The 18,400-nt window shown below is 46.2% G+C and overlaps 1 protein-coding gene across 2 annotated transcripts in view; it reads left to right on the top strand.

The window, feature by feature from the left end:
- Nucleotides 1-7,038: 7,038 nt before the first annotated feature.
- LOC122542948 (homeobox protein Meis1-like) overlaps nucleotides 7,039-18,400 on the top strand; it is a 28,325-nt gene continuing 16,963 nt past the window's right edge. The window contains exons 1-5 of one of the 2 annotated variants that reach the window (XM_043681093.1): nucleotides 7,039-7,664; nucleotides 8,815-9,032; nucleotides 12,324-12,465; nucleotides 14,172-14,222; nucleotides 14,591-14,641. In XM_043681093.1, coding sequence (XP_043537028.1) covers nucleotides 7,653-7,664; nucleotides 8,815-9,032; nucleotides 12,324-12,465; nucleotides 14,172-14,222; nucleotides 14,591-14,641 — 474 coding nt within the window. In that variant the 5' untranslated portion in view covers nucleotides 7,039-7,652. Of the gene's footprint in view, nucleotides 7,665-8,513; nucleotides 8,606-8,814; nucleotides 9,033-12,323; nucleotides 12,466-14,171; nucleotides 14,223-14,590; nucleotides 14,642-18,400 lie in introns of those variants that run through there. The other variant, XM_043681094.1, reaches the window with a different exon arrangement.

Genomic DNA, 18,400 nt, shown 5'->3' with positions numbered 1-18,400 from the left:
GGGATTGGGTTAGGGTTAGGGTTTGGTTAGGGATAGGGTCAGGGTTTTGGTATCTTTTGTTTTTTTTTATTTTTCTTTCCCCCCACATTACCACCTAAGTGCGGTAGTGCTTATCTTTTCCCCAGCCCCTATGTTGTGTGTGTGCAGGTGTGAGACACAGTGTGAGACACAAGGTGTACGAATCTTTATTCAGTTTCCACCACCAGGAAGAAAGGAAACACCCGAGTGGCCAGTGACAAGCAGTGCCCTTCACATCAAAGGGCAATGCTGTGTGATCAAACAGTGAAGGGGAGGGCAGGGACTAAATTAAAATAGAGTTGGAGGGGGAAATAATGCAGTCCACTCCCTGCGGTGCCCACCTCTCCCTGAAAATCTTGAGGGTATTGGTGAACACAGCGTGTTCCTTCTCCAGGGGCACCTGTTTATAACTGTCAGCTCCCTGATTGGACATGGATAACATCCTGGTAACGCATATTCTCTGATGTCTTCCTGGCTGACCTCACTACAATCACTACATTCTCTGACTCCAAGGACATAAGCTGTTTGTTTTTTCTCTCTGTGTTTTGTATCTCCTCCTGGGGCGTGTTAGCACCGGGTCAGGTTTCTCCAACTCTGCCCCGGGCGTACAGGCGGCGTGTGACGCCCTGTAGCTCTCTGCTTGCGCCCGGAGCATCTCGGATGAAATTTATCCTCCTCTTCAGACGGCGAAGGCATTGAGGTGGCGACATCCGGCACGGAGCACCTCAGATCCCGAGGTATCTCCGAGCCTGATGGAGAGGGCAAACCCATCGAGAACATTGGGAACGGCAGTCGAGGGGCCTGGCTGGTTTTGCTTCCCGCATCATTTGTGGGTTTGCAGCTTTCAAATAGGCCAGGTGCTTGCTCAGAGCAATAGCACCTACCCCCACTTTATATACCACCGGACCTGACCCCTCATTGACCACAACTCATACCCATGTAGGACCATTCCCCTGATTCCTCCACCCCTGAAGTAAACCTGTCTCTCTCGCTGAACAGAGTCTTGCGTCCAACATCAGCGTTCCTGATGCCGTTTCCCCCAACTACGGGAATACCAGATTTAACCCGGTGAAGAATTCTCTCCCCATTAGCAACTCTGCTGGAGCTATTCCTGCAGTTGCATGCTCCTCCAATCAGATGAGAACAGGAACAGTTTGGTTCAAGTGTAGCCATTGGCTGTTTCTTTAATCTGCCTTCAAAGTTTGGCCTGCTCTTTCTGCCAGGCCATTGGATCACGGATGGTATGGAGCTGTCCTTACACGTGACTTCCGGAAGTCCGTGTATTGCAAAAAGATGTGTGCAGCTTTACTATCGACGTCCTTGTGTTTAACAAATGCACGACCAGCCATTTTGAGTGGACGTCCACAATGACTAAGAACGCTGAGCCCATGAAAGGACCTGCACAGTCGATGTGTAACCGAGTCCAGGGTGTACCCAGCCATTCCCAGGGAGCTGCTGATGGTAATTTTTGTCCTTTTTGGCACTCTGGGCACTGCCTCACCAACAAAGGCTGAGTCAGCATCCAATCCTGACCATCAGACGTAAAGCCTCACCAACATCTCCATTTTGGAAACCCTGGATGACCCCGGTGGAGTTCGGCCAGTATCTGGCAGCGACCTTTGCTCAGGACAATCACTCCTGCTCCACATAATACAGTGCCATCCTCCCCTCTGATCTGGCCTGTCTGGGTCCGAAAATGTCTCCATTCTGGTGATGACGGCCCTTTGGTTTCCCCCATCGCCACCAGCTGCTTCAGTGTTGCCAGGACCAGATCTCTCGGCGTCCAAACTCTGAGATTATCAGCTGTGCCTGAGAGCATGGCAGTACCACCCATGGTGTATCTGCCTGAGAGAAGGCAGCTCAATACATCCACTTTGCTACTTAGCCTCCTGGACAATGTTGCAATTTGGCGAGTTTTGAGAAGATTTGTAGCTCAGGTTGAGGTTCTAGTTGTAGGTTTGCTCGCTGAGCTGGAAGGTTTGCTTTCAGATGTTTCGTCACCATACTAAGTAACATCTTCAGTGGGCCTCTGGGCGAAGTTTCATTCAGAGGCCCACTGAAGATGTTACCTAGGATGGTGACGAAACGTCTGAAAATGAACCTTCCAGCTCAGCGAGCAAACCTACACCCAGAATGTTCCAATTTGTAATTATATGGACATAGTATTAGAGCCCACCGCTGAATTTGAAGCTATAGGCAGTACTGCCTTGTCCTGTTTAAGCAGACCTAGCAGGGGTTTGTGGTCGTTATTATTACAAATTTATGTCTGTAAAGGTATTGGTGAAACATCCAGACTTCAACTATGACTGCCAGTCCTTCCTTCACCATCTCGGTGTAATTACACTCTGCGTCAGCCAAAGTCCTGGAACCATACTCTATCGGGCATTCCTCTCCATTGGGCCACCTATGAGCTAATACCACCTTGTGCAGTACGAGAAAACATCACATGTCAATACCTGATCTCGCTTGGGACCATGGTGTGACAACAGCGTTGAGAATGATAGCTGTCTCTTCCCTTCTCTGAAAGCTCTGGCTTGACTATGCGACCATTTCCAAGGCTGACCCTTTTTTTAGGAGTTGACGCAAAGGGTGCCAGGATGGAGGCCGGGTTATGCATGAACTTTCCCCAATAATTCACCAACCCAAGGAAAGGCCTATGCTCCAGTACGGACATGGGAGCCAGGGCACCTTTGATTGCCTTCACTTTATCTTCCAACAGGTGAAACCTCATCTTGCTGACTCTGTAGCCCAAGTACGTCACTCTGGGCGACTGGGACACATTTTTCTCTTCTCAGGTGTACGCCCAGCTTGGAGAAAACTCTCAGGACTATGTTAAAGCTCCCCAAGTGTTTTTTTTTTATTGGTCTTCCCTGTTGTTAGCACATCATCTAGATAAATGGCACCTTGGGCTAGACCATGTAAAATGTTCTCCATCGTCCACTGAAATCTGGTACAGACTGATGATACCCCAGATGGCGGTCTCGTGTATCGGTACAAACCCTGATGGTATTAAATATAGCATACTTTTGGGAATCCTCATCGAACTGTAAATGGAAGAACACGTGACTCATGTCCAGCATTGTCAAGGATAGCCCTCCCTGCTGGCTTTGCGTAAAAATCCTCGATGTGAAGGAGTGGGGATTTATCCAGCTGCAAGTAGCGGTTTATCGTTTGTTTAAACTCCCCACAAAGGCAAACCGACCCATCAGGCTTCACAAACTGCCCATTCCGCAGACCTGGACTGGGTTTGATGATACCTGCGCTTTCCAGCCCCCTTGATTTCTGCCTCTACTTTTACCCTGCAACCTCTTTGGACTGTGGGAGGAAACTGGAGCATACCCACACAGCCACGGGGAGAACGTGCAAACTCCGCACAGACAGTCGCCCGAGGCTGGAATCGAGCCTGGGTCCCTGGGGCTGTGAGGTACTGGTGCTAACCATTGAGCCACCCATTTAGCTCTACAATTGGCCTTCACTGTTTCAGAAAATACTTGCTCAATCGCGTGGCCAATTACCGATAACCACCAGCCAACACGTTCTGCATTTGCACTCTCGTCACTTGGTTGCTCACTGGGAACACCAGCATTTATTTCCCATCCACTGATTGTCCGCAAGAAGGTGGTGGTGAGCTACCTGATTAGAATCCCTCCAATGTGGAAACAGGCTATTTGGCCCAACAAGTCCACACTGACCCGCCAAAGAGTAACGCACCCAGACCCATTCCCCTACCCTATATTTACCCCTAACTGATGCACCTAACAGTATGGGCAAGTTAGCATGGCCAATTCACTTAACCTGCATGTCTTTAGATTGTGGGAGGAAACCCACACAGACCCAGGGAGAACGTGCAAACTCCACACAGACAGTCGCCCGAGGCTGGAATCGAACCTGGGTCCCTGGCGCTGCGAGGTAGCAGTGCTAACCACTGAGCTGCCCTGTTTGAACCTCGACAGTCCGGTGCTGTCTGGGGGCGGGGGGGAGGTGAGGGGGGAAGGGGGGCGTACCAAGATTTTGACCCAGTGAGAGCGAAGGAGCACTCATAAATCTCCATGTCAGCATGGAGTGTGGCTTGGAAGGGGGTTTGTTCCCCTGTGCCTGTCACCTTGCCCCTTCCAGAGGTTGTGGGTGGGGAGGTACTGTGGGTTGTCTCGATGCTTCTCAGCGATGGGTGTGCTCTGAGCGTTGGTGGTGGGCGTGAACGTTTAAGAATGGGGAGCCCATTAAGCAGGGTCAGAAGGTGTGGCGCTGGAAAAGCACAGCCGGTCAGGCAGCATCTGAGGAGCTGGAGAGCCATCTTTTCAAGCAGAAGCTCTTGATCAGCCCCTGAAGTGGGCAATGTTGAGCTGGGTGGGGCTGAAACGTGGGCAGATGAGCTCATTGGAAAGACACACACCAGTACAGACACAAGGGCCAAATGGGCCTGTTTCCAGGCAACTCTCGGGAGGGGGCGGCTGGAGGCTGTTGGTGGAAGGTGATGGCCTAGTGGGTATTATCACTGGGCTGCTGACCCGGGTAATGTCCTCAGGATGGAAGCTCAAATCCGATTACAGCAGATGGTGGCATTTGAAACCAATTTTTAAAAAGTCTGGAATTTAAGAGTTCAATGGTTATGAATTCAGTGCTGATTTGTTGGGGAAAACCCACTCATGCCCCTTTAGGGAGAGAAATCTGCCAACCTCACCTGGTCTGGCCTACATGTGACTCCAGACTCACAAGCAATGTGGTTGATTCTTAACTGCCCTCTGGGCAATAATTAGGGAAAGGCAATAAATATTGGGCCCTAGCCAGCGACGCACTCATCCCATGAATGAGTTTTATGGAATCTCAATAACATTTATCTCAGGAACACGGATTTCACTTCGGAATCCTGGCCCCTCAAATGAGCTAAGAAAGGACTTCGCATTTCCACAGCCTGCTTCATGACTCAGTGAAGTTTCAAACTCGAAAGGTGTGGTGCTGAAAAAGCACAGCCCCTCATCAGGAAGGGCTCGAAACGTCAACTCTCCTGCTCCTCGGATGCCGCCTGACTGGACCTTCTGGACTCTGATCTCCAGCATCTGCCGTCCTCACCCCCTCACCCTCTCCCAGAAGTTTCAAACTGCCTATTGAGTGACTGACCTGAACCTCTGACCTTTGACCTTCCACACCACCTTTGCATCCAGGAGGATCGCCGGTAGTCAGCTGGTCTCCCTGCTCTAGGAGAGATGTTGCTAAACACGAGAGGATCAGAAAAGATTTACAAGGCTGGTGACAGGATTGGAGAGGTTGAACAGGCTAGGGGCTATTTTCCCTGGAGCATCAGAGGCTGAGGGGTTGATAAAATCATGAGGGCCATGGATAAGATAAATAGACAAGATATTTTTCCGAGGTTAGGGGAGTCCAGAACTAGAGGGTTAGGGTGAGAGGGGAATAGTTATAAAAGAGACCTAAGGGGCAACTTTTTCACCCAGAGGGTGGTGTGTGTATGGAATGAGCTGCCAGAGGAAGTGGTGGAGGCTGGTACAATTACAGCATTTAAAAGGCATCTGGATGGGTATATGAATAGGAAGGGTTTAGAGGGCAATAATTAGGGAAAGGCAATAAATGTTGGGCCCTAGCCAGCGACGCACTCATCCGTGAATGAGTTTTAAGGAATCTCAATAACATTTATCTCAGGAACACGGATTTCACTTCGGAATCCTGGCCCCTCAAATGAGCTAAGAAAGGACTTAGCATTTCCACAGCCTGGGCCAAGTGCTGGCAAATAGAAATAGATTAATTTTGGATATCTGGTCGGCATGGACGAGTTGGACGGAAGGGTCTGGTCAAGTGCTGTACATCTCTATGACTCTATGACCCACTCCCACTGTCCCTCAAACCCCTCAGTCTGAAAACCAGTAGCCCCCAGTACATGTGAAGCCCAGGGACAATAACTAGGTGGAGGTCGGGGTGGGGAAAGGCTTGAGACAGCTCTCCCAGTGAGGAGAGCACTCCCTTGCACCATTGCAGCACTGCACCAGCCTTACCTGGAAGGGTTAACATGCAGGGGTGTTTGGGAAACCCACTCTCTCACACACATACACACACACAGTTATTCCGCCCTGACAGAAACAGCCAGTCAATGATTGCTGCTCCCTCTCCCTCTCTCGGTTAGCCGGGTCGCCTAGTGCACGGGAGAGAGTTACAGAAGGACACAGCTGGTTCCGGGTTTACTCAATACCGGGAAACGGCGGCGGAGAGAGAGAGAGTGATCGTGGGAAAGACAGACACACGGGAGAGAGAGAGAGAGAGAGAGAGAAAGAAATAGAGGGAGAGAGAGAGAGCAAAGAGGGAGAGAGAGAAAGACACACGGGGAAGTGAGATACCGAGTAAGGCATAGGAGAGAGGGAAAGTCAGAGGGGAAAGAGAGAGAGAGACTGGGAGGAGAGAGAGAGAGAGGGAAAGACGAGTTGGAAAGATAGGGCAGAGAGTCTGACAGAGGCAAGAGAGTGAGAAAGACGAGAGAGAGAGTGAGAAAGACATAGGGGAGAGAGACAGAGAGAGAGAGAGTGGGAGACAAGTGAGAGAGAGAGGGGGGAAAAAACAATAGTGAGAGACGAACAAAATAAAAGAGAGAGGGAGACCGCAAGAGAGTAGGAGAGAGCGAGAGAAACACCGAGATAAACAGAGAGCGAGTGCAGAGGCAGAGCCAGCATCTGGTTAACATCCAGATCAGGACAAGTCAGGGAAAGCCCCTCCAGCCCCCTCCTCCTGCCTTGAGCAGCCCGACCAGGCTGCATTGGGAGGGTGGTGGAGGGGGGCAGGGCCTTTAGAAGCTGCTCCCACCTCCCCTCCTTCTCCCCTCCCCTCCCCTCTCTCTCTCTCTCTCTCTGGGTCTATTGTGGAACTCAGATGATCGTGGTTTGCAGCTGATGCACGGGAGATTGAGAGAGAGTGTGTGTGGGACTTCAGCTCAGATGGGAGTGGATAGCTTTTTGATTTCCTGATCCTGGGAGAGAGGGGAGGGTGGGGGTGGAGAGAGAGAGAGAGAGAGAGGGGAGGGGGGGGGGGGGTGAGGAGAGAGGTGTCCATCTGTTTACTAGTAAAAGCTGACCTAATCAGAAAGGTGTGGATGCTAATACGGGCTGGGGGGGGGAACCGTTTCTCTGGCTTCCCTCTCTCTTTCTCTCTCCCCACCCTCCCTCACGCTCTCTCCCTCTCTCTCCCCACCCTCCCTTCTAAGGTTTTAATCATCATTCATTTGGAAAAGTGACACCACCGCTTCTGGATGGACAAGCCAAGCGGGCAGAAGATTGCAAAACCAACACCGATTACATCTCGAGCGGCGACAACGCAGCTTCGCATCGACTTGCTTTTCATTTGGAAATTGTGACCTTACATTTTCAACAGAGAGAGAGAGAGAGAGAGAGGGAGAAACCCTACACACACACACACACACAGACAGATGTATCAATGATCAACAGAGACACAGAGAGAGTGCGTGCGTGAAAGAATCATCTTCCAATTTCTGTTGGATTTTAAGATTGTCAAAAAAAAAATCTACATCGAAATTTCATCTGGCGAAATCCAGCGGCCGTGTGCTCACAATAAAGGCTGCTTTAAAAAAAAAAGAGAGAGGCACACAGAGACAAGACTAGCTATAAACACGCTGGCTGATGGCACAAAGGGTAGGTATGGGAGCGACAGCCCGCTACCCCGGGCGAATTGGATCGCCTTAGCCGCCCGCAGTGTCCCGCTTGTCGGCCTGGACAGGCAGGAAGGCCCGCTGTGGTTGTGCTCTTGGCTTGTTGTATCTCCGTTGTACTATCCGTCTCTTTTATTTGATGTTACAAGGCACAGATTTCTTCTTTTGTGAAGTCATGTTAAAGACGGCCGCTTGTTTGTAGTATTGCTGGATTTATGTGTGTGTGTGTATGTTCCCCAACACTTCCCCCTCCGTCTCTGGTGATTTGGTGGTTTTTATGTGGGTTTCCGAGTCTGCCCGGGATATTTTGAATGTTCATTTTGTGATGTACATTTTGGGGGTTTTTTTTCCCCCCACAAATATTCTGCTGTCTCTCTCTCTCTCTCTCTCTGTACTGTGCGATCCCACAAAAGGGACACTCTGCAGTTTGAGAAAATGAGATTGAATTGAATTTAAACCCTTTAGGCAGTAGAATCACAGCCGAGCTCACATGTGAGCCTCGGATACAACTGTTCACATCCAATGTAACCCCAACCTGGCAGTGTCTTTGCAACATAGTTAATGGCACTTTAACTTATTTGGGTTGTTCGTGCTGGTTTAAACCCTGTATTTAAGTTAATTATTTGCCTTGGGAGTGTTTGAATTGTATGTTTCTTCCGACACCCCCTCTCCCCAGCCCAGCCCCCGGTCCATTTTGAACGTTACAAAGTAGGTGCATTCTCTCCTCTCCCGCCGCTCTCAGCTCGAAACCAAGCACCCCGCTGCCCAAAATGTTGCTCCTTTTGCAAACAGAGGGGTGCGGGCGTTGAACCGGCTGGTGGAGGTCTCGCTAGAAAGCCTCGGGACTTGAGTTTCTCTTGCACTCCGGTGCGGTGGGTTGTTGCACAAAGTTTCGGAGATGTTTGAAGAACAAGTTTCCAGAAAGTGAGGGTCGATTGTGGTGTGTTCTCCCGAGAGTGTGTTTCTTTTAAATGTTTTGTATGTGGATATTTTGTCTGCTCCAGGGTCTGAGTGTTTTCGTTTAAACCATGTGTAGTTTTAAAATAAACCCTCCTGTGTCTAATTTCACCCCCCCCCCCCCCACCTTTTCTCATCCCCATTTTAACTTTCCCCTTCTCACTTTATTTCTCCAGTATGATGAGCTGTCCCATTATGGGATAGACGGGGTGTCCATGGCGAGTTATGGAGATTCACACGCCTCTCGGAATCTGGGTCACCATCTGAACCATGGCCCCGGCATTCACGCACAACACTACCCGCCTGGAAGTGCATCTCACCGGGCGCCGCTACCTGGGAGCTTGGGTAACACCATCAACGACAGTCTGAAGAGGGAAAAGGATACCATATACGGGTAGGCTACTCTCATCCTATGCACACACACACACACAAAATAGGTTTGGACGTAAGGGTAGGGGTGGGTGGTGTTGTGGGGAGGGGGGTGGTGGTGGTGGGGGGAGAAGATATTTTTTTTCTTTAACAAGTGATGTTGACTATCAATTGTATTGTGTGTTGAGGGGAGAGTTCAGACTGGGAAACAGAGAGAGAGAGAGAGAGAAACTGGCAACGCAAGAGGAGTTTGTCAAACTTTTTAATTGCAGAGGCAAAAACAGACGGAGAGCAAATAAATTTGGAGGGGTGGGGGGGTGGGAAGAAGAAAACCCACATAGATGGAGGGTGCGATGAGGCAAGAGTTGGGAAGCGAGTGTTGGAAAAATGTCACAGAGCGGTCGGTGAGGGGACTCCCCTGTTCATACTCCACCCTGGAACATCCTGATGGCGAGGGTGGCATGTCTGTTGAGGGTAAAAGTGAAGTTTAAAAATAGAATCGAGGATTGGACTTTTTTTTTAAGGGCGTCGGATCAAATTGTAGTCCTCTGTGTTTGGAGTTCTCTGCAAACCTTTTCACGCTCCCAACCCTCCCCCCCCCCCCAAAAAATGTGCTTTTGGATCGTCTACTGGGACGATAAGGGGTTCCCTCAGCCGGGGTCTCAGTCGCTGTAGCCCAGAATTTTAAAAGAGTAAATTGTCAAATGGCCAACCCCAGACTAGGGTAAATATTTTATACATTTCTGGAATGTCTAACAGCCAAACCCCCCTGTGCAGTGAGGCTAAACATTATCCTCAATATCACCCTGTGGTTTCCCCATCCCCAGCTCCAATGCATTTACCGTGGTCGACTTTGCTTTCCCCAAACTCGTGTCTGTTTTAAAGGGTTGCATATTTGCCTTTATTGTTTGAGAACCGATGTTAAAAATCTAGGAACGGTTTGAGTGTTGAGGGGGAGCCTCTTTCTCCCCCTTTCTCTGGAGAAGTTTTGACAGTTAAAGGGAGTCAGGGATTGAGCGGGGGCTGGATTGAGTAAGGGACTGAGCCATTGTGTTTTAAAGATAATCTTTTGAAATCTCCCTTATTTTTTTTTTAAAAAATCTAACTTGCAGTATCTGATGTGGTTTATAAAGATCTGAACATCGAGAGTCAGGAGAGATCAGAGATAACAGTATTTCAATTCTCCTACGTTCTTGTTATTAACAAACAGAGAGATACATTTCACACCAATTTCTCTCGAGTTTATACACATACTGGGGACAAAAGGAAACATACAAACTTTTTGACAAAATATATTTTTGCAGCAATTCTTCAACTCTGCACGATTTGAGTGTCAATCAAAAATAGAAATTGCTGGAAAACCTCAGCACAATTTAAGCGTGTGGATAATATTTAAAGTATGTTAATATTTTGGCAAAATATATATTTTCCAGCAATTCTTAAGCTCTGCACGACACAATTTGTGTGTGGGGGTAATGTTTAAGATTACTCGCTGAAATTTTAAAAATTCTCTTAATAGGACTATGTCCTGTATTTACTATCAGAGAGATATCTATGCAGGGTTAATTATTTACAGTGCAGACTGAATCGTGCTGAAAAAGAAACCCACACTTCCAAAAAAAAGAATAATCTGGAACTGACTCACTCCAATCTCCAGGTGAACGGGTTGGAGGGGGGAATCCAGATTAGATCCGATTGATTCAGACTCTCGCCCTCTCTCTTTTACCCGTCCAAATGAAGGAGTGGGGGCAAATGATCTGAAAATTTCTCCCCATTCCAACCCTCTACATGGATAGAGAATAAAATAAATAGTGCCTAAAGCCAAGCGGTCTGACAGTTGATGCTGTTAGAAAGACAGAATTTCCACCTATTTTACTGCGATGTGTTAATCTCCACTCACCCACCGCTGTTGCTCTAATACTTGAGTATTTTACGAGCTAGCTCTGTACATGATTGCTTCCACGATAACACCTCTCAAACTGGCCACATTTTAAAACCAATAGATTTCCCCCTCCAAGTATTTTAAACTGCTGGAGAATTTGAGCAATGCTTTCTGAAAAAAAAAAGACTTTTTTTTTAAAAAAGGCACCGGGCTGTTTCTTTTTTACAAAAAAAATCAAAATAAAAACAGATGCTATTTTTCAGGGGGACTTTTGCTTTTGGCTCCCGAGTCCGTGACTCTGAACAAGCGCGAGTTACTTAACTGGGAGCGTCAGGCAGACTCATTCCTGTTTCACATGTTCTGTTAAAATGTTAAATCATAATTGCAGTGTGGAGGGCGAGGGTTAACGGGAACTGTGTGTTAATCACACAAAAATGTACTTAGCGCCCAATACTTGTGTGTATTTAATGAGCTGATCTTTTTGACTGCGCGGTCAGTTGACAGATTTCACACACTCTCTAGTTTTCAGTTGTGTTTTTTTTAAAAAAAAAAGTTATTTCATTTTAAAGTTATTTCTTTTTTCCCTAAGCATTTCATATTCTTTTCCTCTCGTGCTCCAACAAGGAAATTAAACGCCGTGATAAAAACGCGGCTGTCTCTAATGCAAAGCTAAACTCGTTATACAGGGCACTTAGCCAATGCTCTCAAATAAATAGATATGTTCTGCAGAATGAGTCCCACTCCTTAAATTTGTCAGGTTGTGAAGATTGGACTAACATGCACCAATATTTTTAACATTGAATGTGCACTAACTGTAGATCGTATCTAAAGCACTTTGTACGTATATAAAACGCACACAGAAAAGAATATATTTACCATTTGCTCTTTCAGTCTTCTGTTTTCTCTCGCTCGGCTGTTTTGCAACAGCGGATATGCTGGTATTTTAGATTTTATAATTGCGTGTACTATACATTATTTCAACAGCACAAAAAAGCCTGTTATTAAAAATGATTATTTTTCCAGAATAACTCAAATTTATCCCCTTGTTTGTATTGTAAATGATGCACAGTAGAGAATGGACTTCACTTGGGCATGTGCAGAGTCGTCTATTTTTCTAACTTTATTTAGCCTTCAATAAAAGTATCTTTGTCACCCAACTGTTAATTTTCTTACTTATAAATATCTGTGTCTATTAACTTTGGACCCCTCTATTCGCTGCTGGTTTTTGCACATTAAAAAGAGAACAATTTCTCAATTGCAAATCTTTTTTTTAAAAGGGTTCTCTTTTTTTGCTCGATGTAGGAGGTGTTTTTTTTAAAAAAATTTGTTTTTAATTCGGCGTTCATATTTTTGATCATTCAATCTCTCTCTCTCCCCCCCCTTCCCCTCTCCCCCTCTCCCCCTCTCCACCTCCTTCCCTCCCAAATTAAACAGGCATCCTCTCTTCCCTTTGCTGGCCCTGGTGTTTGAAAAGTGCGAACTAGCGACGTGCACTCCCAGGGACTGCGGGATGGCCGGAGGAGATGTGTGCTCATCAGATTCCTTCAATGAAGACATCGCCGTGTTTGCTAAACAGGTTTGGAGAGAGGGAGGGAGATGGGATTGGGGGGGGCGACTCAAGGGGACAGCGTGCAAGAGCGAGTTTAGAGACAAGTTCAGTTGTCAGGGAATTTCTAACAACAGTGCATTGTATAATATGGGTGCAATAATATATTCTTAAAAAGAAGCGGGGGGTTAGGGGTGGAGGGTGGGTGAATGCAGTCCAGGTTACTGGTTTCAAATCAGCCACAAATCTGCCCAAACCAAAGATCTTTTGAAAACAAACTCCCTTTTGGTGTTGTAAACATATCGGCTTTGCACCTCTCCAGATGACCAAAACCAGTGTGAAATCTTTCTGATTAATTTCGCCTTGCACTGGTCTCCAGGATTAATTTAATCGCGGCGGATGTCCGTAAAAGCGTCAATTCCAACTCAAAATCAGATTGAAATTGGGTTTAATTTCACTTGGCCCCAAAAGGGTTGATGCAGGGGTCAAACATTGGGGGAGAAGGGGGATGTCTCACATCCATCTGATGGTCCGTGGGGCCAGTTGGGATGGAGAGAGTTTCCACTCTATTCCCTTCCACTCAGACCCCCTCGCCCCCTGGAAGGCAAGCTCCCTGTAACGCTAGCTGGGGGAGACTTGAGCTATTGCAGAAAGCGGAAGGGGGTAAGGATGCTCTCTGAGAGAGAGAGAGAGTAGGAGAAGAGGCACAAACTGCAGAAGATCCCCACAGTAAATTCTGGCCGGGTGATTGCCCTACTTTCCCAAAACACAAACCGGGTTCTAGACAAATCCCGAAATTATGAAAGGGATTATTTAGCTCAGTGACTCCATGACTGGGAAACTGCAAGATTAGAGAGTAAACTGTGTATGTGTGTGTGAGAGAGAGACCGTGTAGCCTTTGAATGGGTAGATGGTGTTGGTGTTTAGACTGGGACCTTGTGTAACCAGAGGGTGTAGAGGCTGTCTGTATGATGTTCCATGTCTTTTTGTACATGTATGACATCCCATGTCAGTATAAATGCTCCTCAATTAAATCTGTATGAGACTGGCTAATGATTTTGCTAGAGATCATTTATGTAACTATCAGTCTGTGTGTGCGTGTATAACTCTCACTGTATATGTGTGTGTAACTCTCACTGTATGTGTGTGTGTAACTCTCACTATGTGTGTGTGTGTAAATATGTGTGTATATTTTCTCACTGTTTATGTATGTGTAGCTGTAACTCTCACTGTGTGCAACTCTTACTGCGTGTGTGTGTAACTCATTATATATGTGTGCAAGTGTGAGAATATCAGGACCTGTGTTTGTGTGTGAGTTTGTCGCTGTCTGTCCGTGTGTCTGTGTTTGTGTGTGCGCGTGTGTTTGTGTGTGTGCAACTCTCACTGTGTGTGTGTAACTCTGTGTGTGTGTGTATTTTCTCACTGTATATGTATGTGTGTGTCTGTAACCCTCACTGTATGTGTGTGTGTAACTCACTCACTATATGTGTGTGCAAATGTGAGAATATCAGGACCTGCGTTTGTGTGTGAGAGTTTGTTGCTGTCTGTCCATGTGCCTGTGTGTATATGTGTGTGTGTACGTCTGTGTTTGTAGCTGTAAGTATCTGATATACTTGGCAAAGCAAGATTGGTGTCAAACATTCTGTTACTGATTCTGGGTCCAAATATTTGCAGTTAACTATTAGAAGTCCGTTGAATTCTAATAAAATCTCTCCCCACTCTCTTTTAATTTCCAGATTCGAACAGAAAAACCTCTATTTTCCTCCAATCCGGAGCTGGATAATTTGGTAATTAGAGTTTAAAATCTCAGTTGTACTAATGTTAAACTGACTGGGAGAGGGAACAGATAAAAGGGCTGTCTGCTTTCTCAATTTGTCCTTGCAAGTTAGGTCATGTCCATGAAAGCGTTAATGTTCTCTATTTAATTGTATCAAAGTAATATTTGGAGGGAGGATTTAATTCAATTAATTTGTTACTGTTGCAAATTAAGTTTGTAATCAAACCGAAATGTAACTTTTGCAGAGAGTGTTTCCTGTATTAAATTCAGTATAGGAAGCTCATTGGCTCCCGTGTGGTTCTCAAATAATAGTATCAAACTTTAAACCAGGTACTTGCTGGGTTCCCCTTTACTGACCGTATCTGTTGTACCTAACAGATGATTCAAGCCATCCAAGTGTTGCGGTTTCATCTGTTGGAGTTGGAAAAGGTAAGGGGGCATTTACTGGAAAGTGTGCGAGTGTGCATGAAAGTGCCTGAGCTTACACACTTGTCTAACACTGTGTGTGCCTGAGTGCATGTATGTGAGAGTGGGCGTGTATGTGTTATTGTGCATGCGAACATAAGTGCGTGTGAATGTATGAGGGAGCAAATTACTGCAGATGCTGGAATCTGTATTGGGCACAAAAAAAAAATGTTCCAACTCAAAATGTTAGCTTGCTCTCTCTCCATGGTTGCTGCCTGACCCACTGTGATCTCCAGCATTTTACTTTGTGAATAGTTGAGGATCTGTGTGTTTGTCGGTCTGTTGAAGTACATGTATTTGTGCGCGAGTGTCTGTGGGGGTGTGAGAGTGGAGAGAGAGGGGGTGGAGTGTCTGTGGGGGTGTGGGGAAGAGTGTGTATTGTGAGAGACAGTGAGGCTGTGCCGAAGTTTATGGAATGAGGTTACCAGTCTGTTTGAGATCTCGGACGTGTCTGAGCTGATTTCAGTGCCAAGTGTTTGTACCAAGTCATTTACTTCTCTAAACCCTCACTAATGTGATAATTAACTATTTAATTCCAACCCCCTGAGAGGCACTGATTGAATCCTGTGGCAGTGAAGCAGAATACTGTTATGTCCAGTTCATTCTTTCACTGTTCCTTTCTTCACTCCTCATTGTAACTTTTTCCATCCTCTCCTTTCCGATTTTATTTCCTTCCCACTCTTCTTTCCCATGTGCATGAATCTCTCCTGTTCTCCACTAAGTCCTGTACTAATTTCAGACTCTCTTCCCAGATCCTTCTCTCGATTTTATTCCTGCTTCTAAATCTTTACATGGAGCCTTAGCACTTGGGAGCGGGGAGTGATGATGAATGATACACTTTGTTTTGTTAAATAATCCTCACCTTTATTAACATTCTTTAAATATCTGCATGACCAGATAGCACTGGTTCCTCACCATCAATCAGCATGGTTAGATATCGAGCTATTAGATCTACTAGGGCAATTAGTACCAGAATTATTGTGGTGTAGGTGAAAGCCATTCAGCCCATTCTCCCGGATCTATACTCTATCTGATGGAGCCATTCTTTATAACCGGTTAGCTCAGATGGCTGGACAGCTGCTTTGTGACTCAACCAGAGAGCTTTCAATTCCTGCTACCATTGAGGACTCTCCATCTCAACCTCTCCCCTCGCCTGAGGAGTGGTGACCCGCAGGTTAAACCACTAAAATCGTCTCTCCCTGATGAGAGAACAGCTCCTATGGTCTGGTCAGACTATGGCGACCTGATACAATGAAGGACTCCCTTTCTCAACCTTGCCTGAGGTATGGTGGCCCTCAGGCTAAACCACCAATAGTCCTCTCTCTCTGTGTGTCTCTATTTCTCTCTTTCTCTCTCTCTTTCTTCTCTCTCTCTCTCTATTTCTCTCTCTGTCTCTATTTTTGTCTCTCTCTCTTTTTCTCTCTCTTTCTTCTCTCTCTCTCTATTTCTCTCTCTCTCTCTCTCTTACTCTCTCTCTCTCTCTACTTCTCTCTCTCTATCTCTCCCTTTCTCTTACTCTCTCTCTAACCATTTACCCTCTGGAATTGTGGTGACTTGCTCTTTTATTTATAACATGCAGGACCTCAAATGCTTTGGAACAAATACTGTACCATTTTAAAATGTGTTCAGCAATATTTACATCAAATCTGACATCTAAAAATTATATACAGCATTTAGATATATGTTGCAAAAATATTTGGATTCCCGTTGAGTACAATTTAAATCATATATGATATTTAAACATCATATATAGGATGCTGAATGACATACATTATATACTATGCAAATATTATTTTTAATGTGTGCAGTATTATTTGTCCTGTAGCTGATACAGGGCTTTTGTTTCACCTTGTACGATGCAATTATTTTTTATACAATGTTCAGTAACTTTATAATACTTGATATTAAATGGAGGATGTTTAGTGATGTTTGTTTTATACGTTCTGTGGGCTTTATACGCAAACAGCAAATCTTTTGTAATTATTTTTAATTTGTCTTAAAATGCTCAGCAGTAGTTATAGATTTGAGCATTTGAGTGAGGTGCCGCTATTTGCAATGGGTGCCTGGCTTTTATGTCATTGCATCTCGGCTATTTTTCTCCACGGGATCATTTCTCCTCAGGAGGAAAGAAAGGAAAAATTTTCAGCATCATTAATCTTAAATCAGATTATTAAATCAGCCCAGGCCCTGAGAATGCGAGAGGAGACAGGGGAACCTCTAAAAGGCCGTTATTCTGAGCAGGATTTCATATCTGAGCGGACAGCTGTGGATTGCAACATTTAAGAGGCATTTGGATGGGTAAATGAACAGGAAGGTTTTGGAGGGGTATGGGCCGGGTGCTGGCAGGTGGGATTAGATTGGGTTGGGATATCTGGTCAGCATGGACGGGTTGGATCAAAGGGTCTGTTTCCATGCTGTACATCTCTGACTCTAAATGCCTTGAAATGATGGCAACACTGATACTGGATCAGTGCAAGCGATGATTATATTCCTGTCCCATCGCACACATTTCTTGCAACCAAAGAAGTTCACTTTGTCTAAGCTTGAACAATGCTAGCAGAGGCAACAGCCTAGCTGTATTATTGCTGGACTGTTCATGTAGAGACCCAGGTAATGTTCTGGGGACCTGGGTTCGAACCCTGTTGCAGCAGATGCAATATAAAAACCTGGAATTATGAATCTAATGATGACCGATTGTCAGGAAAACCCATCTGGCTCACTAATGTCCTTTAGGGAAGGAAATGGCCATCCTTACCTGAGCTATATGTGACTCCAAGCCCATATCTCTTGACTCTTAACTGCCTTCGAGGCAACTAGGGGTGGGTAAGGAAAGCTGACTCACCCCTCATCCTGTGAATGAATAAAAAAAAGTGTGTGGAATTGTAATGTGAGGCATTTCCCTCTGCGATGGTATTTGAAGGCGGTGGGGAAGAGAGTGGGATTACAGGAATCGTATCTGAGGGAGATACTGTTCTGTTGAGGGAGAGAGAGTCAAGTGGATTCATCCTTGATCAGATGGCTCTGGGGAAGTTGAAACCCCCTTTTCAGCTCTTGAGAGAAATTCCATTGTTGGAGTCACTTGGGGAGATCCTCCCCCCCCCCCACCCCCGACCCAGTCCACCATCTTGATCTCGGGGTTCTTAGACATTGCACGTCAGAAAGGGACAGAGTTCAATTCTTTAAAACAAAACAGGCTTGCTTTCATTGCACAGAGCATTGACTGCGAGCGACGTTATGTTGCGGTTGTACAGGACATTGATGAGGCAACTGTGCACAATCCTAGTTTGCCTGCTGTGGGAGTGATGTTATTAACTGAAAAGGGTCATCAGAGGCCAAGGGTGATCTTTCAAGAGGTTTATAAAATCACGAGGGACGTGGGTAGAGTGAATGCCAAAGAATCGGACCCAGGCCCTGGACGCTGTGAGGCATCAGTGCTCACCACTGAGTTGTCAGGGGCGTGTAGGCAAATGCAGTTTAGTTTGAGAAACCTGGTCAGCATGGACAAGCATTACTGAAAACTCTGCTTCTGTGCTCTATGACTCAACAAAACTTGCCTTGAGCCGCAGGGTGTGGGTCGAGTGGGGGAGGGGTGCTAAAGTTGGTGACTGAACATCAGTGTCACCAGCCCATCCTTCAGCTCTGGGAACGTGGGTTCAAATCCCACCGTGACACCCAGGTAGGATTTAAATTGTGGACGGAGGAGCCGTGAGCATTCCCGGGATG

The sequence above is a fragment of the Chiloscyllium plagiosum genome, chromosome 41 (genome assembly GCF_004010195.1).
Source record: "Chiloscyllium plagiosum isolate BGI_BamShark_2017 chromosome 41, ASM401019v2, whole genome shotgun sequence".
Classification (NCBI taxonomy): Eukaryota; Metazoa; Chordata; class Chondrichthyes; order Orectolobiformes; family Hemiscylliidae; genus Chiloscyllium; species Chiloscyllium plagiosum.
The sequence above is the reverse complement of the archived record's forward strand: the minus strand, read 5'-3'. Positions and strand labels throughout refer to the sequence as shown.